The 26,250-nt window shown below is 41.2% G+C and overlaps 3 protein-coding genes across 4 annotated transcripts; 1 reads left to right on the top strand and 2 right to left on the bottom strand.

Moving 5' to 3' along the window:
* Window positions 1–2,198: 2,198 nt before the first annotated feature.
* Window positions 2,199–5,884, bottom strand: wfikkn2a (info WAP, follistatin/kazal, immunoglobulin, kunitz and netrin domain containing 2a). Its single transcript, XM_004071714.5, has 3 exons — window positions 5,225–5,884; window positions 4,395–4,711; window positions 2,199–3,879 (listed from the first exon to the last, which is right to left on the bottom strand). The coding sequence occupies exons 1-3, from the start codon at window positions 5,438–5,440 to the stop codon at window positions 2,679–2,681; spliced, it is 1,734 nt and encodes a 577-aa protein (XP_004071762.1). The 5' UTR covers window positions 5,441–5,884; the 3' UTR covers window positions 2,199–2,678.
* A 4,640-nt stretch (window positions 5,885–10,524) lies between these two features.
* Window positions 10,525–16,800, bottom strand: ankrd40 (ankyrin repeat domain 40). The gene is made up of 5 exons (XM_004071715.5): window positions 16,065–16,800; window positions 15,317–15,465; window positions 12,977–13,609; window positions 12,567–12,748; window positions 10,525–12,392 (listed from the first exon to the last, which is right to left on the bottom strand). The coding sequence occupies exons 1-5, from the start codon at window positions 16,196–16,198 to the stop codon at window positions 12,249–12,251; spliced, it is 1,242 nt and encodes a 413-aa protein (XP_004071763.1). The 5' UTR covers window positions 16,199–16,800; the 3' UTR covers window positions 10,525–12,248.
* A 1,765-nt stretch (window positions 16,801–18,565) lies between these two features.
* luc7l3 (LUC7-like 3 pre-mRNA splicing factor) lies at window positions 18,566–24,437 on the top strand. Of its 2 annotated transcripts, none has more exons than XM_011478290.4 (11): window positions 18,566–18,817; window positions 19,379–19,445; window positions 19,530–19,569; window positions 19,644–19,788; window positions 19,947–20,021; window positions 20,250–20,354; window positions 20,580–20,741; window positions 20,894–21,249; window positions 21,355–21,533; window positions 21,971–22,132; window positions 23,761–24,437. In XM_011478290.4, the coding sequence occupies exons 1-11, from the start codon at window positions 18,719–18,721 to the stop codon at window positions 23,808–23,810; spliced, it is 1,440 nt and encodes a 479-aa protein (XP_011476592.1). In that variant the 5' UTR covers window positions 18,566–18,718; the 3' UTR covers window positions 23,811–24,437. The 2 variants fall into 2 exon arrangements, with proteins under 2 accessions (XP_011476592.1, XP_004071546.1); XM_004071498.5 differs by having other exon boundaries at window positions 21,971–22,185.
* The last annotated feature ends 1,813 nt before the right edge of the window (window positions 24,438–26,250 follow it).

The following is a 26,250-nucleotide window of genomic DNA, read 5'->3' as shown; positions in this document are numbered from 1 at the left end:
GTGGCACACATAATAAAAATTAAGGTTAGAAAAAAAGGATTTCTGAGTCTTTCTTTTTTTAAATCATCACAAAAAAATGCTGTTTGGAAAAAGATTGCATTTGTGACGTACCTTTAACCTTTAGCAAAAAAAATATTTCAACATAAAAAAGTAGGAATTTTTTAGCACAACCTTCACAGTTTTTAAGGTGCTACATTTGGCATTTTCGACCATGAATTATGGAGTAAGACTGTGTATGGAGTTTTCTGAATGGAATCATTTCTACTGCAGTTGGTTGCACAACAATGCATAGCATTTTGCAGTTCTCAGGGAGAAGACTCTGACCTTGGAGCTTTTTTATAAATCCAGATGGTGGCTTACACCACACATCTGAGACGGCTCCCTCTGCTGCGCGGCTATAAAAAGAAGCAGTTTGGTTCCAACTTGACCTTTTGTTCCTTTTTTTATCATTTTTACCAAAAGTAGTTTGTTGGATTTTGTTTTAATATATTAAAAAATCAGCAAAACAAACAAACTAGCAAAAAAGCAAAGCTAAGAGTCAAGATCACCACTAAACAGTTGTCTTTGAACAGATTAGTTAGGGGTGTTTTAGGCTAAAATTGGATTTTGGTGAGGCCAACATGTGATAAGTGCACAGACCAGCTGCTAACACAATGTACATCTACTCTGCTTGGATGATGAATACACAAAGTGCATGCAGAAGCTGCTTTGTTTCATATTATTCTTTGTACAAAGACTTTTATATCTAAGAGCCTGAAAGAGACCAGCTGTCCTATTAAAAGCTGCAAATCTGTTTGTGTTTATGTGTATAATAGCTTTTTTATAACCATTGCATTAGGCACATTGAACAATATACCATCTGGCAAACAGCTGACTGGACCTCACAAAAATCTGCAGCGCCGTGTTCATCTGTTTTCAGAGGTATTCTGCTGCCATCTACTGGATGAGTTTATGTATTGCACAACACGATAAAAACCATTTACTGTCATGACTCCCGTCATATTCACATTATAGTGCTGATGATTTATTTCAAAGCCTTGTTAGGTTTGCCTTATTGCACCTTTCCTTTTTTATGTCTATCTTGCAAATTTATTCTTAAAAGTAAACTTTTATAGAAGTTGGCATGTTGGGATTTGCTCTAAAATAAAATATTTTTACCCATAAATGTAAAAAAGGCTCAATCCCTTCTAAAGATCACTAACTTTTCCGGTTAGCGCACCATGCTCCCACTACTTTCTGCTTATTATTATCCCCGTCTGTCTGCTGGAGGTCTTCAGGTGAACGACATCAGCAGCTGACTGTGATGTGTAAGAACATCAGTGAGGCTGTGTGGCCCTCAGTCTGGAGTCCAGCCAGTCACTTAACACTTGTCAACAGTTTCTGATGAAAGTGACCTTTTCCTTTGCGGCCTCTTTTTCATTAGGAGGGTCAGAGGTTGCGGCTCAAGGCTCGTTGTCTGTCAGTCCACGAGGGCAAACGGTTCAAGAAGCAGGGGATGTGAGGACAAAGAGGGGGAAGGGGGAAAACATTTGACGGCTGCAAACCTTTTTTCTTTTTTTTTTGTGTATGCTCAGCTGGATCTCAAGGCAAATTATTAAAACGCAGCTTCAGCGTCCACCCAATTTGATTAATATTAAGGTTGGATTTGATTCAAGACTCCAGAGTGGCCCACACTAATAACATGCTGATTAAAACTTGGAGCTCTCTGCTGGCGTGCTCATTTAACGGGCTGCCACCCTCTCGTTCCTGTTTAACTTTTTACTTCCCTTCCTTTCAACTTTCTGTTTTCTATTATGTCTGCTGAAACAGATGTGGAGCGAGTCAAAGACAGAGGATCAGCCAGCATCCCTCTCCTCCTCCTCCTCCTCCTCATCCCCTTCACCCCGGCCTCTCGCAGATGAAAGGGGCCGCGCAAGGCCAGTGGACGGCCGGTGGGGTGTGTGCTATGCGAGGGCCCCAGACCCAGACACAACACAACCCACAGCTCTGCGGGCCACCACAGCTGGGCTGGAATGTGACCTGCTTCAGAATTTAATGCCAGACAAGGCCCTGTGTGTGTGAATTACAAGTCCAAAAGGAGGGCGATGTCAACGAGAGAACAAGCGCGCTCTGACTGTCGGAGCTTTTTGACAAATTGCAGAAAGGCCTTGGGGCTGTTTCCTCCATCTCGGCGAAACAGATAGAAATGGACGAGCGTGGAGCTTTTCTGATCCTCTTTATTCATCAAATGATATATAAGGCAAAAAAGAAAAGGCATTAAAAAATGTATATGAATTCGATTTTTACTACCTTTATCCACCATCCTAAAAATAAAAATGACAAATCAAGTAAAAATAAATATGAACCAGTTAACATAACATATTTCGTTTCTGTAAATGAAAACAGATTCCACAAAAAAGTAGAACCAAGGAGCTTATTTGATTCTGGCGGATAAACTGAGGCTTCGTATGGCGTTACTGTGAGCGCAGCTGCTCAGGACAACAGATACATGATAGTAAACGAACTAACACTACTAAAATAGGCATTTAAGTTTTATTATGAATATCTAAACGTCAACATATAAGGCCTTTAGTAGGCTTTTGGAAAAAGTGTTTTTCTGAGATGTGTGTCTTGCAGGTGAGGTCACAGGATCTTGCTGGGATCGTAAAAATTCCGCGTCGTCGCTGACTTTTGAGAGTCTACTGAACTGAGGAGAAATCTTTCAGGAAGTCGCAGGTTTTCTTCTGGATCACCTCCCGCAGCTTCCTAACCCTGCGAGTACTGGAAGAACCCACGAAGCTGTCGGGCTGCAGGACGGCCATTCCGTTGTGAACATCCCCCATGATGATCAGCTGCCCATCCGTTACCGTGACGTTGGGACAGGGGCAGTTCCAGTCCACGTTCAGGAGAGTCACCTCCAGCGGCTCTTTGCCGAAGAACCTCAGTCCCATCTTCTCGTCCTTTAAGATTTCCTCCACCGTCACTAGAGCGTGGCCGGACTCTTGCTCCTCCGTCAGCTCCGTCACACGCCCCAGGATCACAAAGTCGCTCTTGCAGAAGCTGGCCACCATCTTGCCTCGAGGTTTGCACGTCTTGCAGTTGTGGTTCTTCGGGAACGGGCACATCTGTTCGCAGGCCTCTTTGGACTCAAAGTTGTTCTCATTGCCGCCGCAGCCTCCGTACACAAAGGACTGGCACTTCTTGAGGGTGCTGCTGTACGCCCAGCGGGGCTCGTAGGCCTTGCACGGCCCCTGAAGGCTGGGGAGGCTGCAGGGAGCTGCCAGCTCTCCTCCACACGCCAGCATGCAGGCTTCATATGTGTCGAAGTGGTTTTGGTTTTTGTTGCACTGGCTGTACGTGAAAGTGAAGCAGTTGTTCCTCTTTGGTTCGTAGTACCAGCTGATGCTCTCCTCTCCGCAGTCGTCGATGTCCGGACTCTTCAGGCACTCTGCAGCCGGAAACGGCAGGCTGGTATTAGTCCCCTCCGCATGTTGGCCTTTCGAGTCTCTCTTAACCACCATCAGGGGAAAGTGCGACGACATACTTCCGCCAACGTTTTTGGCTGTGCAGGTATAGATCCCAGCGTCCTGAATTTGGGCGTTGTATATAACCAACTGGCCGATGTTGGTGACAACAACGTTCCCCTGGACATGATTGGGCTTCATTATGATGTTATCTTTGCCTTTCAGCTGCTTTTCCCAGGTGATTTCCGGTTGGGGCTTTCCAGACACCTCGCACAGGAAGCTCGCCGTCTCGCCTACGAAAACCGTCTGTCTGGTGGGTCCGTTGTGTATGAGAGGCAGCTGAATGTCAGTTGGTAAAGTGGTCTGGAGGGCAGTCGTGGGTCGTAAGGTGGTCTCCATTGGCACTGGGCTGGTGTGCGGCCAAGTCAGGTGATACCTGTACGAGCGCCAAATAGGATCTAGTTAATATCAGATTTGACTTTATCAAAAATGATGACACCTCACTAATTATTTTCTTAACTTGTAAGCTACGTTCAAACCGCCCTGGGCAACGTGCATTCATGTGGCAAAAGTCTTCAGCGTAAAAAACTCTCTAGCTACACAAATTTTTACGATGGTCATTGAACGCGCAGATCTAACTTTGACCTATCAGGGACTCAGATTTGGTGGTGACAAATGGAGGATGTCACGGACGTGCCAACCATTTAAAAATTGATCATAATAATTGCGTTTTTTCCCGGTTTGACATTTCGCACCAAGTCTCTTCCAACTTTAGGTGGTGGACATGCGCTAGTAAACAGAAAAGAAAGAAGAAGAAGAGGAAGACCCTCCCTGTTTGTCGAGTGTGAACACGCATCACAGTCCTGGTGTGAACGTAACTGTAGAGTTAATGCAAGAGAACTTTACCTCTTAAAAAAATTAAAAAAATGTCCAAAATACTTAACATGTTACCTGCAGGTGACCTCAGAGATTGCGATACCCTTGGAACAGGCCTCTGCGTCCATGTAGCATTTGTTATAATAAGTCATGCCATCAGAGGCACAGGTGAAGTGGGGTTCCCGCTCGCAGCGGTCTCTGCACTTACAAACGGGCTGCCCATCCCAGATGTCACACTCCGAGCCTTGCTGGCTGCACATGAACTTGTCGCAGGTGGCGCCCATTGGCATTCCAATGGGGCCCTTGTTGCCCTTGATGTCTATGTAGCGAGCAGCCACACAGCTTTTGTTACCACACACATTAGCGCAGCACTTCTCGAACGTCTCGCAGTCCTAAAGTTAGAAAAAGATTGTTGGAATTATGGTTCAGTAATATTAGCAGAATAAAACTGCAGGTTTCTGCTTTGGTTAATTTCGAGCAATCGAAAAAATTCATACATGCAATTCATTTTTTTGAATCTCCAACACAATTGGAGCTGTTTTTGCTCATCTAAAAATTCATATAAACTCTGAAAAGTCACTTAAAATAATCTAAAGTAAAAGGTCTTTAAAAATATGTCCAATAGATTTTATTTTCTTAATTTCCGGCTGTCATAAAAGTAAATAAATGTTAAAACAATGAGCATAAATACTAAATATTTACCCTTTTATGTGATTTTGTAACTTGTGTAAAATATGGACATGAATATAGTAAAAATATACGTCAGATGACTTCGAATTTCTTTTAAAAGTACATAAAAATGTTGTTTTTTTAAGTTTCATACTTCTACCAAGACCTTCCAGATGCAGACTGGCGTTTTCAGGTCTCCGCGTGCGTCAGGTTCAGCCTCCGACAGGTGAACTCACCTGGTCTGCCTCGCACTCGCGCATGCAGGTACTCATGGCATCCACCCACAGGTTGGGGTTCAGGTCATTGGGGCACATCCCTGCATGAGAGTACACCACCTTTGCCACCGACATCATGGGTAACGCTCTCACGCGGCAGCTGCTCGTGCACAGGAGTACAGTGTAACACTGTCCAACGAGGAACCAGATCCATCGGGGGAACAGCATCCACCACATGTCGGCAAAGACCCGAAATGTCCCCCCCGCCCCCCAAAAAAATATAATATCCAGAGGGATTGGCACGATTTAAAAGTTTCCAAAACAAATCCTTCAAAATGTTCTGCTCGGGACCCGCAACTTGGATCAGAAGAAAATGCGCGAGTGCGCGTTCTGTGGAGCTCTCCAGGTTAAGAAGAGTTTGGCGCTGCGGAGCGCAAACCCCCTCCAGGTCTGGCTACATGAATTACAGTGACCTGTCTGTTCGGTCAGCAGATCCCAGCTGAGTTACAGTCTTGATCAACTTAATTAAAAAAAAAAAAAAAGTTAGAGGGAGGGAGGTTTGCAGCAGGCGCTGCTTCAGGAAAGACTGAATGACACCTGTGCGTTCAGCCGCATTAACCCTTAACGCGTTAGAATCTGCGCGTGAGATGTTGTAGAGCCATTGTAGAGTCAATAAAAGTAAATGTTTCAACTTAAACCTGACTTCAAATGTTTAAAAATCCTCACATTAAGACAAATGAAACCTAAAAAGTTTTACACTCCCCCCCCCCACATATTCAAGCTTTCATTACAAATAAAGATTGTATACCATGGCCGATTATTATTATTTAACTTTATGTTCTAAATTAGATATGTAGATTAGAATTTTGTTTGAAATGTATTTTATTTCGAAAAAAGTGGAATTTTCCCTGTTTAATTGGAACATGTCCAGCAGATGGCGCCAAATCCCACGAATTCAGTATTTATTTAATTTCTGCACTAAAGAAACTTTGAGTTCTGTGTTTCAAAAATGTGGCTTTTTAAGTAATCCATCGTCAAAGAAATCTAATAAAATGTCACAGTTTGAATATACTTATTTAATTATTTATGAAATAATTGTGCATTTTATTAAAAGGCACATCTTTTTACTTTGTTCTGCGCTAAAGTAGCCAGGCTTAAATTTACTGTTACAGCAGAAAAGTCGGGTTTTAGGACAGTTCTGTTGGATTATTGACACGCACGTCTCGGATAATAAAGACACCTTGAAATAATACTGAGAAAATGGTGCATTCCAACTAAAGGCGGGTCCAGGAAGTGCTGCAGAGAAAGCAATAATGTGGTGGTGATGCTGTCTCAGGTATAAGACTAAGAGGGGGGAAAGGAAAAAAATGACTTTTTATGCAATCTCTCTCTCTCCATTTATATATATATATATATATATAAATACAAGGAGAGTCCCTGCAGAGTTTAATGAGGCCCAGAACTCCTCAGGCCCTGCAGTCTGGCCTGCTGCCTGTGAGGGCTCCCACTTACATTCACACAGGCAGTCCCAAACCACACAAAGATGTGCACATCCAGGATCAATTATTATTATGAGGTCATTTGATGTAGCAATCCGTTTTTAGCAAAGTGGAGGTGTGTGCACACGTACACGTTTAAATGAATTTGTGCAAAGTGAATCAAACGATGTTTGCACTGTCTGCTCACCCCCTCCTCTCAGCCTCCACCCCCCCAACCTTCACCCTCAAGACCCTGCATTCCCAGCATAGTCGGCACTGGGGGCTGCAGGGTGTCACATATTGGATAAAGCCACACAGAGGACCTCACGTGGAGTGCTTCAACCGCTCCATGAGCCTCCAGCATTTGTGTCGTCTGCAAGGAAACCACCTTGACTTTGACCTTCTCTCTACACTGTCAACATGTTTGTTAGCCTCTGAAAGTTGTGATCAGCCCATCTGAAGTGGGTTTAATATAATAAATAGGATGCCTGAGGTTAGAACTGCTCCTTAACATTTGTTTATGTTTCACAGAGAAGCTTTTTATACTCAAAGCATTAAAAAATTGCTCTTTACATAGTTTATTTTTATATTTGTCAATATGATAAAGACTTTACCTTGATCTGAGATGGAGTTTGAGTTTTTAATGCAGCCTCAGGTTAAACACACCCAATCCAAGGCTGCAGCAACAAAGTTAATGTATAAACATGTTCAAAATCAGATTTTTATTGGTTTATATTTCGGTAAAATGTCAGCTTTTGGAGACTGATCTTCGTGCAATAAGCTCGGAACTTGTAATAACTGATAACTTCTCCATGTGAAGACAGACAGATTCTGATCTCTGACCTGCAGCTGGTAAGGAAAGGAACAGGTTTTTAATAATTTCACAATCCAGAGAGTCAGTGTAGATTCCCACAGTGGATAAAAGCATTCCTAAAATTCTTCAGTTGGTCTCAAGGATTTTGTCACTTTTTTCATTTGTCTGTTGTAACAGAAGGATTTGTTGACTTGTGCTCTCTGACACGTCCTCTGGTGGAGCTGGACCTGCAGAAAGTCATGTTTAATGTATATTCAAACTTTTTTTGGACCGATTTTTGAGTAGATGGATAAACATGTTTGTGCAGAAGTCAGAATGTTGCAGCTTTTAATGCAGAAGGAGAGATAACATCTGTGTATGTGGCGTCTACAGTGACATCAGCTTCAGACTCCTGGTCTGAAACGTTCTGTTACACCTTTAACCCTTGTGCTATCCTAGGCACTTTAACATTGGGAGTTGGGTCACCTAGACCCATTAGACAGTGCTCTGAACCTTTTTTCTTCAATGATTTGTGATCTTCACTGGTGTCCATGGATTACATGAAATCTTTCCACCTTTATCCACCTTTGTCATGGTAGGGAGAACACGTCAACGTAAGGGTGGGGTCATCTAAGATAGCACAAGGGTTAATGTTTGGTTGGGGTCAGAATCATCATTTATTCACTTTAAAATTGAAAATTGCAACCAGACTTGAGCAGCTCGAGACAGTCAGATGACGGAAAGTGGGGGCGAGCTTACACCGTCCCAACACTCCCTTCCAAAACTCAGAGGTGAATCTCTAAAGCAGTGTTTTTCAACCAGTGTGCCGCGGCACACTAGTGTGCCGTGGGAGATGGTCAAGTGTACCGTGGAAAATTGCCCTCATTAACTGATCTAAAAACATTTCCCATCTCCAGGATTTCAGCTCTGTGTTCATCCAAACAGGCCCTGATAAAACACTGAGGAGTTAGGAATATAAAAGATCGTAAAAAACGTTTTCTTTGCATTTATTTTATTTTTATTAAAGACATTTTGATAAGAATGACCGTGCCGCGATTCAGCTGCAGCTCCGGTGTATTTGGGAAAAGTCCCGTCCCTTTAACTGTCTCCACCAATCATTCTTGAAGGCTTAATCACATGTCATCAGTCTGACCAATCAGAAGTGCTTAAAGTCTTCACTTCCTTGTCCCGATTTAGCTCGTAAAGTCACTCAGTTCTAACAAAAATACCAGCTAAAGCTCGTCTTTTGCGCTGTAGCTTTCCACAGAATCCGGTATCAGACCGTGGAACAAGTGAACAAAACAATGAAGCTCCGAAAACCGATCTCCGGCCGTTTTATGCACTACATCTCCCATGATGCATTGGGTTGTGAGAGTGACAGGGCACAAGGAGATCTGTCGTTAAACGTCTTGAAACCAACGAACACACATCAAACTATTTTTAAATCTTCTAATTTAACTTTTATTGAATCTTTTAGAGAAAAAAAACAGCTGCAGTTTCCAGCTTTTTCTGCAACAATTATCTCAAAAATGCATGTGAGATTGTGGAGGGAGGGGCTGTAGATCAATACAGACTATGAGTTTCTCCTTTTTTTAAATTTTTGGATGCTGGTGTGCCGCGGGATTTTTTTTAAGGTTAAAGTGTGCCGTGGCTCAGAAAAGGTTGAAAAACACTGCTCTAAAGAACTACTGCCGCTCTGAAAGAAACTAAAGAAAGCGCGTTTATTTATTTAGCCTAAAAACTGCTAAATTAAAAGACCACTAGGAACACTTTCGGAATTGATCAAAAGACGATCGGATTGGGTCTTCGAGGCCAGTTTCTTTGCCCTCAGCTCTACTCAAACTTTGTTCCCAAAAGACCCATCTCTGCTTTAGTTGATAATTGAATTCAGAACAGCTAACAAACTAGCTAGACATGTTACAAAAGGATTTCCTTGATTAGAGAAGAGGCTGGCAGATGTGAGCATGCGGGTTCTTCTGAACCTTCAGGGCTGAATCTGCATTTAACATCAGCCAACAATGGCTCCTCTGAAAGTCCCGTCCTTATTCCTGACACTTCAGACTAAGATGAATCCCTGAGCTTCAGTAGATGTACGACAGGTGTGCCCAAGTGTCCATGAGTTACACTTTTTTTTCAAAAAAACACGCCGACAGCATTCTGCGCAGATGATGCAGTATTTGTGGTGTCCAGATGGCAGCGTCTCCACATCTGGCTTGTACATATTTGTATAACTGAGGATTTTGCCAAAACATTAGCACCCACGTTACTGCAGCATAGTCATTGTTTGTCTTCTTTACGCAAGATGGAGAACAAAACAAATTCTCATGTTAGGTAAGTTCATTACAGAATGTACAACAGTGGTTTGTTGTGCAACTGCAGGTGAAAGGTCAGCAGAGAGGTTGGAGTCCAAACTGCAGCTGGAGGCTGCAACAGCAGCATTCTGTTGAATCTTTTGAAATATTAGCTGATGTCTGAGGTTCTGACTCGCCATACAGACTGCTGTCTTTACAGAGTCCGATTCCTCAGCCTATGGGTTAAGCAACTCAAGACAAAATATATCTATATATATTTACTTTATTAGAATAATTCTGTGCATTGAATCATCCAGATTCTCAGTTTCTGTCATTCCCCTCCATTTATTCAAATACTGCTCACTTTGACCGGAACTCCATAAAGAAACGGTTCATGCAACAATTCAAGATAAAAAGCCGCCCATAGTCAAACGTATGACAGTCAAAACGGATGACGACTCTTGACTTGACATTTCTGAAGGGTTTAAAGCAGCAGGAGCAAATATTATCAACATTTTTATGTATCCATCTTGAATTGCTGTCTTAATAGATGGATGTAACAAAACAGATAAGTTTAAATGAAGAACTTTTATTTTTGAGTCAACGATGATAGATTACAAAAGCTCAATTCCATCTGGTCTTTTATTGATGCCTCAAATGACTGCAGTAGACTTGTGCTCGTGGGCTCCCTCTTGTGGCTGAACCATGAAACTCAATTTAGTCCATTGGAGAGATCCAGAAAATATGACGTCACTTCCCTTTATAGACTGTTTAGATATTTATTATGGTGTAATTGATTAACATTGGTAGACGTTAGGATGTTTTGATCATACAACTAAAGAAAAAGAAAACAAAAGTTAATGTATTGTACTTTATCAAACAACATAAAACAACTTCAAGTGTTTTTTTTTCTTCTACAGTATACAGAACCTGCTTCATATAAAAATATCAAACTCTGAATGCATAGGTTAATTTCAACTCCATGATGCAATTTCTGCAATAACTAGCAACCCACAAATCTCTTTACAGAAACACAAAGATCCCCACCACCCCAAAAAAAGCTAACAAATTACAAACATGCAGCTGTTGTCGCCCGCCGGGCACGAAACTGTTTGATTTCTTTGACTCCACATCGTCCAACTTTCTTGAGGGAATTCCTCCCCAACAAACGCAGCACAGCTTCCAGCAAGTGTTTCATGTGGTTGGAAAGGAGGAAAATAAGCACTCTGTGGTCCTGATCTGCTGGAACACTTCCATCGCATTGCACTTCAATGATAAGACCTCCAAACTTTCAGAATCGCCGCTGAGCCCCTGCACTATAAAGACGTTCAAAATAATAAACCTAACATGTTAAAAATACTCAAAATGATGAAAAAAAATCAAACAAGAAGTAAACACTTGTTAGATGCTGATTGTAGGGCATGTGCAACATCTCTGAGGGGAGGGAGCCCCCGCTTCATGCTTTCACCTGGCTGTGGCGGTCCACCTTCACCACGCCGTCGCTGACCGTTAGTGTCAAATCCCCAGCATCCCATCTTCTGAATTCCAACAAGGCTAAGGTCCATGAAACAGCTTTGGGAATTCAAAGAAAAGACCGGAATGTCTTCAAACGTTGGACGAACAGAAAAAAAATCTTTTTAGAGTTATATTCTTTTTTTCGGGCGTGGGGGGGGTGTAAAAGCTTTACTAAACTCCGTTTTGGTTTCCATTCTAAATAAATGAATGAACGGCAACTAAAGTTTCAGCATGTTTCACACAGAACCTCTGCTGTCATCTGATCGCCTCTCAATCATTAATATGAATAAACTCTAAATTTATGAGTAAATACTTTACAACTGATTTAACATAACACACTGCAGACTGAGGGTCTGTATTTGTTCTTTATCGTGCCCATCTGTGTAGGAGTGATGTGATCAGCCAGTAAAAGATCCCAAAAGCTCAAATGAGAGACAAATTTCACCTTAAGAGCAGAACTCTCTGCAAGACACTAAAGGTTTCTGCCAAGAGCACATAGAAAAGTGTCGTTGGAACTGCAGCTGCTACTGCCAATCCTTCCCATCATCCTCTGCTTCTACATCTTCAAAAAGTCTGTATAAGGCGATTGCAAAAGTCCTAATTGAGTCCAGCCTACAAGGAAGACAAGCCAACCCCCCCCCCCCCCCCCCCCACATACACACACACCCCAATTGACCCACTAGATCCTTGGCACAAAGTGCAGTGGGAAGAGAGTGATAAAGAGAACGGAGGGCATATGCTTTCACACATAATGGAGGGCGCCATGCATCAGTAGTCGCTTGGAGCTGGTTGGATACATGAGAGCAGCAGGAGGGCCGGTGGAGGACAGGAAGAGGGCAACAGCTACAGTGGACAAACAGATGCCGATCGGTTCAGAATCAGGGACGGACGCAGGCAGCAGGTTCAGGTTGCTTATGGGTGGCTACAGAAGCCCATCAGAAGACCTCAGGAAAGGGGGGGTTGCAGCTTTAGTAGGTGAGCCGGGAGGCCTTCATGTTGTAGCAGGGTCTGTCTGTCAGACTCCCACCAGAAGAAAAGAGGGACAAACTCTCGCCTTTTTCCAGCACGATTTCCAGCTCCTGAAAGTCCTGCAGCCGAGCCACATCTTTGTCCTGGAAAGAAAAACCACGAGCAAATAAAAAAAACTGTCTTTATTTGGGAAAATGTCACTTTGTTCAATTTCATTCTAATTCTAAATTGTACATTTTAGAGGCGTGAAGCAGCTCAAGACACAAAAATCTGGTCTTATGAGCATGCAACTCTATAGAAGAAAGCCTACACTTCACCTTTCTCAGCATGGTGTTGGGGAGCTTGCGGATCTTCTCCACGTGCTCCGGACTGATGTCTAACTCCCGACAGCAGACTCTGAGAAGGGAGCGGTACGTGAGCTCCTGTCGGTCCAGCTCCACCTCAATGAAGTCGTTCTCTCTGGCGCTGGGGTTCTGGATCCGAACTTTCAGTACCAACTCTGCAGATCAGAAGGAGAGTCATGCCACTGAAAGCTCTTTTGAGGAAGCACTATGATAGAGGCACAGATTCTTCTTCGGCTGGTCTGTTTGACATTCAAAAGAATGCTGTGAAGCTGGGACGGGGAGCGCTGCTTCACGCACCGCGCTTTCTTGGTTTAACTAAGTGGATGGATCAAATCAAAACCACCGCTGTCTTTGATTTTCTTCAGAAAAGCAGAGGAACCCACCTTGTACGTTAACAGGGAAGGTGCTGGTGAAGAAGAACGGCTGGAAGGCTGGCATGGGCCCGCTGGCCTGGTTGTAGCTCAGCTGCTGTGGGACAGACGGTTGTCGGTTCAGGTTCTGGTTAGAGCTGGCCACCTGGGCTTGAACCTGACTGCTGCCGCCGCTGCCTGCCAAATTGGGGCACGGCGAGGCCAGTGGAGAGGAACACATGGTTCCGTTGTGGGCGACGGCGCTGGAGTAGTCGGCGTGATTAACCAGGTGAGGCTCAACGGACAGGTCCATGGGCACGGTGCAGTTAACCACCGTGTGGCTGTGAGGCGAGGACGCAGTGGGTGACGCGCCATTTTGCTCGTGCACTGGAATGAATTCACTAGCTTGACTGTGGTTGACGGTGGGTTTTGCTGGAGAGGAGCTTTCAGAGAGCAGACTGTGAGACGTCTGGATCCCGTCTGCTGGAGGAGGAGAGGCGGAGTCGCTCTGTGCGTCTTCAGCAGAGCCGTTCTGAACGTTGTGCTGTCCGAGGATGAGCTCAGACTTGCTGTCCATCTTGGAATACATGAAGGGTGGATTGGACAGGTAATTAGGGATGATTGCTAACTCCGGCTCCTTGAGTTCAGGCACGTCTTCCCCCTCAACTGTGGCAACAAACAAAAAGTCCTTTTAGGTTTACAGAAATGCAGCAGTCTTGTGTGCAGTTGCAATATCAGTTTTTTCCAAGTGTAAAAAGTTTTGTGGCTGCAACGAATTATTGAGCATCTATGAAAAAACGATTTTAAATGTTTAAAAAGTTTTGGCCACTTGCAAAATTGCATTTATAACAATAATAATTTTTCCAACACTGCAGACTAAATTTAACTGAATCTCACCTTATTCTCAGTAGGTTGAGTTGTGAACATCAACCTTTGTGTTGATTTATTTTGTTAATCAAAACCTGGAATTTTTACAGTTTTGCTCCAATTAACACAAAACTACAAACTAGTTTGGTGGTTGCAGGCAGGGAAGGGGAATTTGTTACGGTGTGCGCTCCTGATGGTTTACACGGTTTCTCCGGACGGCGTAGCAGCATTTCCGCCTTCTGTGGTCCGGAAGCCTCGGACCGCAGTCCGTCTGGCTGCAGTCCGAAGCTTCATCCGGACTAGCTTCGTGTTTGGACGGAGCGCACACCATAACAAAGCCCCCTCCCCGGCCTGCAAACACCAAGCAAGTCCGGAGGAGGCTTCGGACCGCGGTCAGTCTGCGCAGTCCTGAGAAACCGTGTAAACAATCATGTGAATTTGTGGTTCCAGTGTTGTCAAGACAAAATAAAGGCTGATGTTATTCCCACAAATTTACATCCAAGAGACACATCGCGGCATCGCCCGCAAGGAGTTTAAGTTCATCACAGCTAAATGTTGTTGTTGGCACATCTTAGCCTAATGCTAACCTTTCTTCCCGGTCCTTGTAGCCAAGAATAAAGCACTGGCCGCATGAGCGAACAGGTCCTTAATAATAATCGTAACAATAGTTAAAGAACATTTAGAAATCATCTCCTGCTGTTTCCCGCTAATTTTGCCGTCTGAGGACAGCTGCAGCCTCCCTCTAGCACAGATTTTGCCATGCTGAACTTTAGCTGGTAGGACCAACAACGCAGTAGAACAGCGAGCACTGAAGCCATCGCCCCAGCGTTTTAAGTGACAGAATAAGCGATGTAGAAGAAGAAAATGAAAAAGCGGTTTGGCGGATTGCTTTTTCATTTTATAATTTTGAGTCAACAAATGCAGCTTCATTTTGAAAATGAAAACGCATTTCTAGTATTGACTTTTATTTTTAATTATGGTTTTAATAATGAAAATTGTAAGAAAAAAAACGTATGAATGAAGAAATACAACATTTTTGCAGAGCTGGTACACCGATTGGAAAGAAAGGTGCTGACTGGTTGATCTGCAAAACTCGCGTCAAAAGTATGAGGACGTAACTTGAGCGTGAAGAATTTTGTGAACCAAACACAAGATTAAGACTTTTCTGAGCACCTGGAAAATATTTTTACAAGTGGAAAAATTAGATTTCTACAGGTTTACCTTTTTTTTTTAAATATATATATGTACATAAATGTTGTGGACTTGCAAATATTTTTGCAACTAACTGAAGTTTTTCCTTCCACATGTAAATATCATTTATACATGTAGATATCATTTTACTGCTGAAAAATACTATAGAAAGACAAACCCTATAGCTCAACTTTGGAGTGTATTAACCAAAGACAAATGTATTCTATAAGATACAATTTTTTAACTGACGTCTCATCTGTCACAGAGTGGATATCATATCCTGGGGAATAAAAAAAGTAATTAGAAGAACTTTACCGCCTAACAGTCGCTTGATCTCTGGTTTGGATGTTAGTTGAGACGCCAGCTCATCTTTAGCCGTGAGGACTTCTTTGTCTGCCCCACAACTTAGTAAATAGGTCACTACATGCTTATGGTTCCTCTTGCAAGCCCAGTGCAGGCATGTCCTAAAGAAAACAATGAAAGAAAAAGCATTTAGACATGAGATGTGGCCCATAGCATAAACATATTTTCACTTGAAAGACCCACTCCAAAGAAAATCGTGTTAATTGTGTTTTTGACGTTTTTGTTGCACCACTAATGTTAGGTGTGGGCTGTAAGCTAAAGGGAGAAAGTGTAAACAAAGGGATGATGGGATATCAGCAGAGGTGATTTTTTTCTAATTTCCGCTCTGCAGAAACTATGGCCTAGAGCACAACAGGTTTTTGGATTTTGCCTATAAATCATAATTAAAAGACCACTCTGAACTTTTTTACAAAAGATTGAAATATAACTGGAGTGGGACTTAAGGAACACTGATTATAAAGACAACAATTCTGGAAGTTAGAGTCCTGGACAATCAGACAGAAGCTGATAGTGAAAACACAATTTGATAAGCAAAGGAAAAAGTCGCAATGTTGGCGGTTTAACAAGCTCTGCTTTGTGTAATAGGATAACAGTGAGCATTTTTAATCCTCGTTACATCAAGGACACGTGATAATTGCTGATCGTAAAACAACACTGGGGACTCATTTTTGGTCAGATTAAACATTTTCGTAATACTTACCATCCATTGATTTCGTTTTGGGAATTGACGTTTACTCCACTCTCCACTAACGAGCGCACTTCGTCCAGATCCCCGATAGCAGATGCTTCTCTCAGCCTCTCTTGTAATTCTTTATCCAACGAAGTCGTGGACATTTTGCCACAAAACACTAGCGATGTTAGATCATATGGTGCAAAACCGCCGTGCTATTTACATCAATTGTCAAAACACAATCCACGACCGATTTAACAAGTGATTGCACACAGCTCGGGCTGAACAGACTCTCCAGCTAACTGTAGCTACCCCGGCTAACCTTACCTACTGGCTAGCTTGAGGAGGTGTTAGCTTGTAGCTTCAGCTAACGTAACTTCGTCGTGGCCGCCATTTAACGGGGAAACAGCTACTTTTCTCCTTTGTATTTATGTATGCTGCTGGTTGACGCCACAGAAGCGCTGTCGTCACCCTGAACACTCGTTCAGTCCTAAAACTGTGGTGACAGTCAGAGGTCTGCCGGTGTAAAACGCCACCGTCTCACTAGGGGGGGAACGTTAAGATGTGACAACTGCGCACAAATGTTCGTTCCCATGGTAGCGGTTACTTCACGCAATAACCTTCCGTGTTTTACTTTTTAATTAATACCAAACTTAACGTCAGATTCTTTGTTTTTGCCCTCAGCGTCACGAATAAAATGATAAATTTAGTGCGAACTTCCAAGCATGGTAACAGGTGCAACACTGCTGTCAGTCTCGGCTTGTGTATGATTGTATCGTAAAAATAATTATAGTTTCTACACGTTATTTGGGAATTGTTTCTTGATAAAATATAAAATAATAATTTGACTAGTATTTAACAACAAATGTAAAATTCAATTTTAAATGATGGATGGAAATATTAGAGCCCTTGGCTGACTAAATAATGGGGTTGAAAACAAAGTAAGTATAATATTATGAATGCATATATTCACAGCTGAAAATAATACATGTATATAATTAAAATAAACATCATAGTTTACAAAATAATTACGATTAAAATAATTTCATGGAAAAAGTAAATATGAAAAAGTTAAGCTGAAGCCAAATAAAGCAAATTTAAAAAAATAAATAAAACTTAAATCATTGTTCAAGAAAATGAGAGAAACGTGCTCTAAATAAGCCTAAATAGTTAAACATAACTTTAAGAATTTTTGCAAAACAAACCGGAAACTGCTGCCGAACAGGTTAGCGTTTCTACAAAATTTTCAATTCCCTCAAAAATGTAAACCCTTTTAATAATGATATTTTTTAAATACCAGAAGCCAAAGAAAAGTATATGGTTAAAGTAAATTAAATATATTTAAAAATAAATAAAACAAAAATGCAACACCTAGCTAAAAACACATTTATTTTCCACCCGACAACTGAAAAAACCTGTTTGCACTGAATTGCTAAACGTTTGATTTGACATTACTAGTTGAAAGTATTCTAAAGTTATAGCTCCTAATTAGCACACAGTTTGCCCTTTAATGGCTCGTTTTAAATTCTTACCAAAAGAAAAACTGCAGGAGAAGCCAAACTTTTCGAGACTAGAATTTCCTGAAATACCTTGTGGGGGGCAGAAAATTAAATTATAAAAAAATTATATATTATTTTTTTTGCCTGGGGAAAAAAACACGGGGAAATCAGAAGAACTACCAGGCTAATTTCACTTCTAACATTGATTGGAAAAAAGTCTGGTCTTTACCACAAAAATACTTCTTAACAAATAAAGTCAAAGAAATCTCTTTTAAACTCCTACACAGATTTTATCCAGCAAAGCATTATTTAACTAAATTTAAGGCTGACATAAACACCAGTTGTACTTTCTGCCAGAAACAACCTGAAACCTGCTCTCATTTATTCTGGTCTTGTGAATTTACATACAGATTTTGGAAAAACATTCACAAATTTATCACCGATTCTATTTTTGCTGACATACAACTTTATTATAAAAACATACTTTTTGGTTTTCATAGCGTTGATGTCAAAGACCGTGATGCTTTCTTTTGTGTAAACATGGTATTATTTATCGCTAAATTTCATATACACAAAAGAAAATTTTCCAATAAAAAACCGGATTTCTTTGTGTTCAAACTGGAACTGCAGCGTTATTTAAACTTAATTTCTGCTTCAAAAAATACAAAAGCTCAAAAAACAATTAGCATCTGTAAATCTTTTGGACTGCTGACATAGATTTACTCTCGCATTTTCTCTTTTCTCTTTTCTCTTTTTTTTTTTTGTTTCTTTTTATTTCTTATTCCCTTTTGTGTTTATTATTAATAATTAGTATTTTTTAAAGAATGCAACATGTTTGTTCTGTATTCAGAATTCTATTGTACATTATATGTGCATAATTGTTGTATTTTCTTGTTTTGTATGTTGCAATTGTTCAATAAAAAAAAAAAAAAAAAAAAAAAAAAAAAACAGGCTTCCCTGCTCTCCTCCTGTTAGCGGTGCTCTTGTCGCAGATTTTATTCTAATCGTAAAGTGAAGCAAAACGAAGAAGAAATAAGCGACAAGTACTTCCGGTTCAGGTGGCGCTTTGATTATTGTCAAGAGTCTGCCATTTTGATCAGGTGTACTTTGCGCAGTATATGCCGTGGAAGTGATTCTTATTATTCACCTCAAGGTTCCGAACAAAGTTTCTATTATTTGAGGAAAATGCTGTCAGCCGCCCAGTTACTCGACGAGTTAATGGGCCGAGACAGAAACTTGGCCCCTGACGAGAAGCGGGCCAACGTGCGATGGGACGACGAGAGCGTAAGTTAGCCTGTTAGCTAACTTTAGCCTAGATATTGAGTTTGATAAGGTTACACAGTTGAGATAGGATGTGAGCACTGAACTTATTATTTTTTAACATTTGAGTCAAATATATTGCACAATCCTTCAATGAAAGCGTTAGACTCGGCGAGGATTTGGCAACATTGGCGGGAACTTTGGTCGCGTGGTGACCCGACGTAGCCTCATTTTTGCTAATCGCTCCTAGCGGATCAAAGATGAAGTTTATTTCCCCGTTATGAAGATCAGACCGGATTTAATGTTAGCTACATTAGGCTAGCATGTGTTAAGAGTAAACTAGGTTTACTTTGATGTACATAATTCAGGAGGACGGAGAGATTTTTTTTTTTTTTTTTTGCGAATGGTTGGCTCTTTATTTGTAATCTTATTGCACAACATTGGTTTGTTGTTGCAGAGTCCCTATAAAAGACGTATAAACAGTGAATTTATTTTTTATGATTATTTCTGATTGAACTCATTAAAAATGTGTAATATCATTATCCCATTAAATGTAAAAAGTGCTCACACTATTTTTTATCATAGGTTTGCCGATACTATCTGTGCGGCTTCTGTCCAGCTGAGTTGTTCACGAACACTCGTTCTGATTTGGGTATGTCTACAATTTACATATTAACCTCTCCCCCACTCATATATTAACTGTTAGGTTAACAGTATGTTTGTCTTCCTCCTCTAGGACCCTGTGAGAAGATCCATGATGAAAATCTTAGAAAGACGTAAGCTGGAAGCTTTTAGTCGCCATCTTTCTGCAAGCTCATCTTTCTCTAAACGACTGATTGTGATGTTCCAGGTATGAGAAAAGTTCTCGGTTCCAGAAAGAGGGCTACGAAAGAGACTTTCTGCGGTATCTACAGTCCCTTTTGGCGGAAGTGGAGCGGCGGATTCGTAGAGGGCACGCTCGCCTCGCACTTTCCCAAGCTCAGCAGAATTCTGGGGTTGGTGCTTTATTTATTTATTTATTCTTAATAAAAAAATATGCAGTTTACATGCTTGTTCCTTATTCTAATTTCCTGCATTGTGCTGGAGCTTCAATCACCAGCTTAGCAGGATTTTTACTTTTATTGTTATTTATTTATTTTTTTCATTTCTGCAGGGACCTGGTCCGACAGGGAAGAATGAAGAGAAGATCCAGGTTCTAACGGAAAAGATTGAGGACTTGGTTGTTCAGGTTAGACAGTAAAGAATGAAAGTATGCTTTTAGTATGACCATTAATAAAAATATAGAAAATTGGAAAATGTACATAATGGGTTGTTGCACCTTTTAGTGTAGAGTTGCAGCAATTAGGATAATAAAAAATACTGATTATTATGTTAAAACGTGTTTTTCTTATGCATTATTTTTCACTATTTAGCTATTTTGCTGCTAAGCTGTGTCTGTTTCTGCACGTTTCTGCAGATCGAGGAACTTGGGTCTGAGGGTCGCGTGGAGGAGGCTCAAGGAATGATGAAACTGGTGGAGCAGCTGAAGGATGAGAGGGAGATGCTCAACTCCACCCCTTCAGTGAGTCATGAAGGAGGGGTTGTCCTACAGTGTGCAAACATACATTTTTGCTTCCATTTAAAAAGTGAATGCAGTTGACCTATGAAGACTAAGACTGGTTAAAAAAGAAAGAATATTGTTCGTTCACAATCTAAGTTGATTCCAAAAGAAAGCTTTCGACATCTAAACATGTGGGGAGAAAAGATAACTAAAAAATATATATATATTTCTCTATATTCCCTGCAGACCATTGAAAGCTTTGCAGCTCAGGAGAAACAGATGGAGGTGTGTGAGGTGTGTGGAGCCTTTCTCATCGTGGGTGATGCTCAGTCTAGAGTTGATGACCATTTAATGGGCAAACAGCATATGGGCTATGCCAAGATCAAATCCACCGTGGAGGAGTTAAAGGTAACAGGATCACATGATTAAATCAAAGCTGAAGACAAAACAATGAAGATGTCTTCTTTTTTTTTTTTTTTTTTTTTTTTAAGAAAAGTGTTTTTAGTTTTTTAAGTTTTCTTGCAAGGACTAAAGTGTAAGAGGCTCTTCTTGGTGTACAGGAGAAACTGCGGCGTCGCTCTGAGGAACCTCAGGGGGAAAATCCGGCCGTCAAGCGGGACAGAGAAGACCGTGAGCGTGAGAGGGAGGAGCGGGAGAAGAAGCGCAAGGAAGAGGAAGAGAAGGAGAAGGAAAGAGAAAAAGAGAAGGAACGGGAGCGGGAGAGAGAGCGGGAGCGTGAGAAGGAAAGGGACCGGGAGAGGGAGAGGGAGCGAGACCGCGAGAGGGATCGGAGATCCCGCCGGAGCCACTCGCACAGCCGCCACTCCAGCCGCACGTCGGATAGGAAACGGAGCAGATCGCGTGATCGCCGGAGATCAAGGAGCAGAGATAAGGACAGGGAACGCAAGCGTAGCAGGTATGCTCCAAGTTTTGGAACTTTGCACCTGAAAATGTTTAAGCAGACTACAGTAATGCTTAAATTGACTGAACTCTCCTAACGTCTTACTTCGTTGTATTGCAGGAGCCGGGACAGAGAAAGGAAGCGCAGCCGTGACCGCTCGGACAGAAAACGCCGCTCCCGCAGTCGTGACAGGAGGAGGTCTCGCAGCCCCGAGCGCAAGTCTCACCATCGGCGCAGCCGCAGCCGGGACAGAGACAGAGACAGAGGAAAAGAAAAAGAGCACTCATCAAAAGACAAAGGTATGGGGTACTCTACTCGTTAAAGACCCTCTCTGGTCATCCTTTGATCTATTGATGCGTTCCCACTGGTCTTTTATTCAGGATTATGCCATTTTTTTTAGGCAATATAAAAAACAGTGGTTTTCTGGGACATGTTTCTGTAGAGCACTAGTAGTTCATTAGAAATTCACGGGCCAGACTTTTTGTATGGAGCAACCTCGTCTTCCTTCCCCTCACAGTTGCAGATGAGGTTGTGCCCCCCCAGTATATATTTAAACGGAACAAAAATGCTGTTTTTCAAATAGCATTTTTGTCGTCTGCTACCGAGTCACAACGATTGAATAAAAAATACTTAAAATGCCATTTTATCTGAATTTTCTTTATATATTTCCTCCATCAGAAAAATGCAAACCTGAGTGTGATTGATGTAGACCTAAATTCATGTGATGTTTTGTCAGATCGTAAGGGGACAGAGGAGAAGAGCAGTTCTAAGAAAGACAAGCATGCTGACAGTGATGCAGCTGCCGTCAAGCCTTCATCAGAGGTGGAACCCATGCAGAGCGAACCAGCTTCCTCCTCCCCTCTGCTTAACGGCCAGCAAGAGCTCCTCCAATCTGAAGGTGACACTCAGTCCAATTAAAACTGATCTGATAGGACCTCAGATCAGGCTCAGGTAAGTGCGGCTTCCTCAGCACTTCCCCCTGGCTCTCAACCCACCTTCACGCTTTCCTTCCCCCCCCCCCCTCCCCCTTTCCTTTTCCCTCCTCGTCACCCTCCCTCTTCACTCCTGTTTTTCAGTTCAATTCTTATCATTTTCTTTTTTATAATTGTCTTATGTACTGTATGCAAATATCTTTATCCTGTTTTTGATTAGTGCATCGTAAGTATGCACTGAAGATGAAGGACTAGGCCCGATGATTGAGAAGGATGTAGAAAACATTCACAGAAAGCCAAGAGGGAAAGACCAGTGTAGCCCTGAGCAAACATGCCCAGAGGTACCCCCTTATTTTGTCTCGGTTTTTATTCTTTTGGTCCGTATCATTGTATATTCCACTTTTTTTTTCTTTTTGCTTTTGGACGTAACGGCAAACAAAGTAATTCAAGCTTCCCTGCCTGCATTGACGTGTCTTTATGTCATTTTTCTCACTGTGAAACAGGAAGACGTAGTAACTGCTGTTTTAAAGTCGCACAGCCTTCCAGCCAGGCAGCAGCTGTAGTCTGTCTGCTTTGTACACTTTGCATATTTTGGGAGAATGTTTTTTCTTCTCCTCTAACAGTAACCCACTCCAGGCTTTGTCTAAAGGTGTACGCCGCAGACAAGTTAGTAACAACGTCACAACTGCCATGGATGTGTTGTCCAGCTTCCTGTGCCTGATAATGCCATGCACTGTTTTTTTGTTTTTGTTTTTTTTGTGGGGTTGGGAGGGGAGCCTTATGCCGCTAACTAACTGGAGGGTAGGGCTTATGGAATGAATTGCAGCTGACTTCCATACCTCACACAGCGTTGGTGTTGTGAGCGAGACCACATGAGAAAAGGGCAAATTAAAAATCATGGATACTCTGACTGTCAAACTGTGCAGGTACTCACCCCAGGTACTCCTTTCTCTACCCACATCCATTTCTGAATGCTGTTGCTTGTCAGAGAACACATGCTCTAGAACTTGGATATATCTGGATTGTTTAATTGTCTTGCTGCGGTTTTTTTTTCAGTATTGTGTATTTCTTTGGGGCGGAGGTTGTTAGATTTAATTATTAAAGACTTCCCACCTGATATACTCCTGCCAACAGCTGAAACTGTTACTGACCTGCTGTTTTCTTAGCCTTATTAGTTTTTTTATGTATCTGATGTAAATTCCTCTTGAAGCTATGATCTTAAAATCTTTATTAATCCACTTAAAGGTAAATGAAAAAGTAAATATTCCAGTTTCAACTGTAAGAAAGCCTGGTGTGTAAATGAGAAATTGGTTAGCACACAGTACACTTTCACTTTGGCAAAGGGAATATCAATTAGTTTGGCCCACTAATTCAAATATTTTGATCAAGATATTAGGTCACAAGCTTTAAACTTAAAAAAAAAAAAAAAAAGGAAGTAAAAGAATCCTTAAATGATAGGCGGTGTCTGTATGCTCCACATCCTGGTCAGTTGTTTTATTCTAAATGACGTGTGTGGTGTTGTATTGTTGCTCAGCTGTCAGCAGTTTGGGGGTCTTTGCTAACACGCCTCTCTGTGACCGTTTCTGTCCCACAGGGGAAGGCGGTGGAGGAAGACACGGAAGAGCATCCTCATCCTCACCCTGAACCTGACACATCGCTGCTTAAAAACAAGGTGAACCACAAACGTGTAGTGGCTTATTTAAGAAATCAGCATAAAGTACATGTGTTAAGGAGCGAAGCAATATGTTTTGGTTGTTTTCTTTATCTTTTCGCTGCCTGTATCTGTTTCGGCTGGATGAGGGTAGCCGTGGTTCATCTGCTTTTTCATCAAATTCATTGATTTAGATGGCAGCCAGACATCACCTAAATACCAAAATTAAAAAAGCTCCTTTTGGGTTTTTCTTTTATTTTGAAAATCTTTACACATCCTCCATGTTTCTTGGTATTTAGTACAATTGAAATCTAAAATGAATACAGTGCTTGTGATTTGTGTTAATTTGTCAGGTTCCTGACCTCATTTTTATTATCTTTTTTTTTTTTTTTAAGTCGGTTAAAAGCGTATGTACAATGTAAAGACCCTTGATAGGGAGCGTTTCTTTGCTCTTCCACCTAGATCTCACGTGGAATGCTCTTGTCCCATAACTGTAAAAATATTCTCACTTATTTTTGATCAAATGAGAAGTTTTGAAGATGCAACATTTGTTTCTTTTTTTGCCTTCCTTTTTATGTCCATGTTGTAATGTTAAATAAAAATGTTAAACCAAAATAAAAGTCTTTTTCTTTGTGTGAAGCAAAACTTCCTTCTATACAGTGTTAGGATATTTGTTGCTGCTGCTCTGGGAAGAAGTTATAGACCCTCTTCAATCATCTTTACGTCTGTTTTAAAAGCATTCAATTATGCAGTTATGATTATGGCGTTTGTAGCCAAAATAGACACAAAGTCATTTTCTAGGACATAGTTCTTGCAGATCGGCAGTAGTTCATTAGAAATTTGCCTGAGTTATGGGTGGGATTGTTAGTGCAGAGAGACCCCGCCCCGTTACTAAAAGCAGGGAGCTTGTGGCCTGTCCAGCATATTTTCTACGACACAAATAAGCGCTTTTTTTTCAAATGCAATTTAGAGCATAACCTTCTCTTTATATGTCCTCCATCAGAAAAAGTCACAGACACAAAGGTTTATTTACAAACATTAGAAATAACCATATAATTACCAATATTTATACACCTTCCTCAAAAACAGTTTTATTCTTATTCTGACTCTAAAATAAACTATTTGTTATTCTAAAATCTGCCATATTAAAATTTTACTGATATAAAGTTTTCACATGCTTGAAATTGACCTGGTAAGTTATAAACTCCAAATTTCAAAATAAAGCTCATTGTTAATGTGTAGATTTAATAATTGTATTACATAATAAATCCGAAGTCTTATAATACTTGAACAGTAGGGGGCAGTATAGACCAATAAACTTGATATACTCTGCTGTGCAGTGAAGGGAGTCAAGGCGATGCGTTTTTTTATTTTTCTAAGAGAATTAAACTACAGCACACGGTGTGTAAAATAAAAAACTTCTATTTGCAGAAAAAGGAAGTAGATGTGTAAATAAATGGCAAGAAGATCACATGCACCATTTTATACAAAGAAAACAGGAGGTGGACCCTTGCCTGGTGCTGAAGAAATTAGTTTGAAAGGAAATCATTTTCACGTACCCACTTAATGTGAATGTAGGTTAAAGCACAAGCGATTCAGGCCAACGAGGCAATTTGTTGGTGCTAATAACTGCCCTTTAAGTATCTGCTTATGGCACTTGTCACTCAAGTGCTGATGGATGGTCATTTTTCCCCCTTAAGGTTTGCACTGAGCCTTCAAGGAAAGTGAGCTGTTTGCAACATATGGAGTGACAATATTTTCATGGTGTAGTCGGCATTCACAGGACAGCTCCTGAAAAAGCAAAAAATGTTTTTTAAAAAGGCATCTTTTTGTTTTTTTAATGTTGGGGAACCATTCTGAGCCTTATTCTTAAGGTCCCTAACCCTGTAATGACCCAGTTGTTAACTCAACTAACTCTTAAAAGTGCAGAGGTGGCAACAACACCTGGAAATCTGTCGGATCTTAAATCTGCTGTTAAAAGACCTGCTGATAAACAGGAATCGGAACGGACTCAATTTGTTTCCATTTCTTTCTCGTTATAACAGAAAACATTAACCATTAATGCAAGTTCAGTTCAATTATTTAAGATGCACTCAGGAACCGAAGTTACCTTATTGGTCCAACAAAGCTTCCCAGGGATTTGGAAACCTGTCCATGCAGCTTTAGCTGCATTCAGCTACCATTATTTTTACTATTATTATTTTTAATGGCTCTGGGTCAGACAGAGCAAGACTGGGTCATTACAGGATAAAAATAATGTGACAAAACTACTGGCTTTCACCTCTAGCCTGCAACTTTAGTAAAAGGCTTTATTTATTATTATTTTTTTCTACAAAAAGACATTTTAAAATAATACATAAAAAAGGTCAATTTTGAGCAGTTTTTTCTCCCTTGTCTTTATTATCTGCTTTTGTGCTGATAACAGTGGGGCGA

Source organism: Oryzias latipes, chromosome 8 (assembly GCF_053564925.1).
Source record: "Oryzias latipes strain Hd-rR chromosome 8, Olatipes_Hd-rR_3.1".
Taxonomy (NCBI): Eukaryota; Metazoa; Chordata; class Actinopteri; order Beloniformes; family Adrianichthyidae; genus Oryzias; species Oryzias latipes.
Note: the sequence above shows the minus strand (reverse complement) of the source record. Positions and strands in the feature narration are given on the sequence as shown.

Bases quoted from the DNA above. Each gene is read 5' to 3' on its own strand.
- wfikkn2a (XM_004071714.5), bottom strand. From the start codon at position 5,440: ATGTGGTGGATGCTGTTCCCCCGATGGATCTGGTTCCTCGTTGGACAG. The intron at 4,712-5,224 runs GTGAGTTCACCT...TTCTAACTTTAG, and splicing joins GCGAGTGCGAGGCAGACCAG to GACTGCGAGACGTTCGAGAA. The intron at 3,880-4,394 runs GTAACATGTTAA...GCGCTCGTACAG, and splicing joins ATCTCTGAGGTCACCTGCAG to GTATCACCTGACTTGGCCGC.
- ankrd40 (XM_004071715.5), bottom strand. From the start codon at position 16,198: ATGTCCACGACTTCGTTGGATAAAGAATTACAAGAGAGGCTGAGAGAA. The intron at 15,466-16,064 runs GTAAGTATTACG...TGTTTTCTTTAG, and splicing joins CAAAACGAAATCAATGGATG to GACATGCCTGCACTGGGCTT. The intron at 13,610-15,316 runs GTAAAGTTCTTC...TTGTTGCCACAG, and splicing joins GATCAAGCGACTGTTAGGCG to TTGAGGGGGAAGACGTGCCT.
- luc7l3 (XM_011478290.4), top strand. From the start codon at position 18,719: ATGCTGTCAGCCGCCCAGTTACTCGACGAGTTAATGGGCCGAGACAGA. The intron at 18,818-19,378 runs GTAAGTTAGCCT...TTTTTATCATAG, and splicing joins TGCGATGGGACGACGAGAGC to GTTTGCCGATACTATCTGTG. The intron at 19,789-19,946 runs GTTGGTGCTTTA...TCATTTCTGCAG, and splicing joins AAGCTCAGCAGAATTCTGGG to GGACCTGGTCCGACAGGGAA.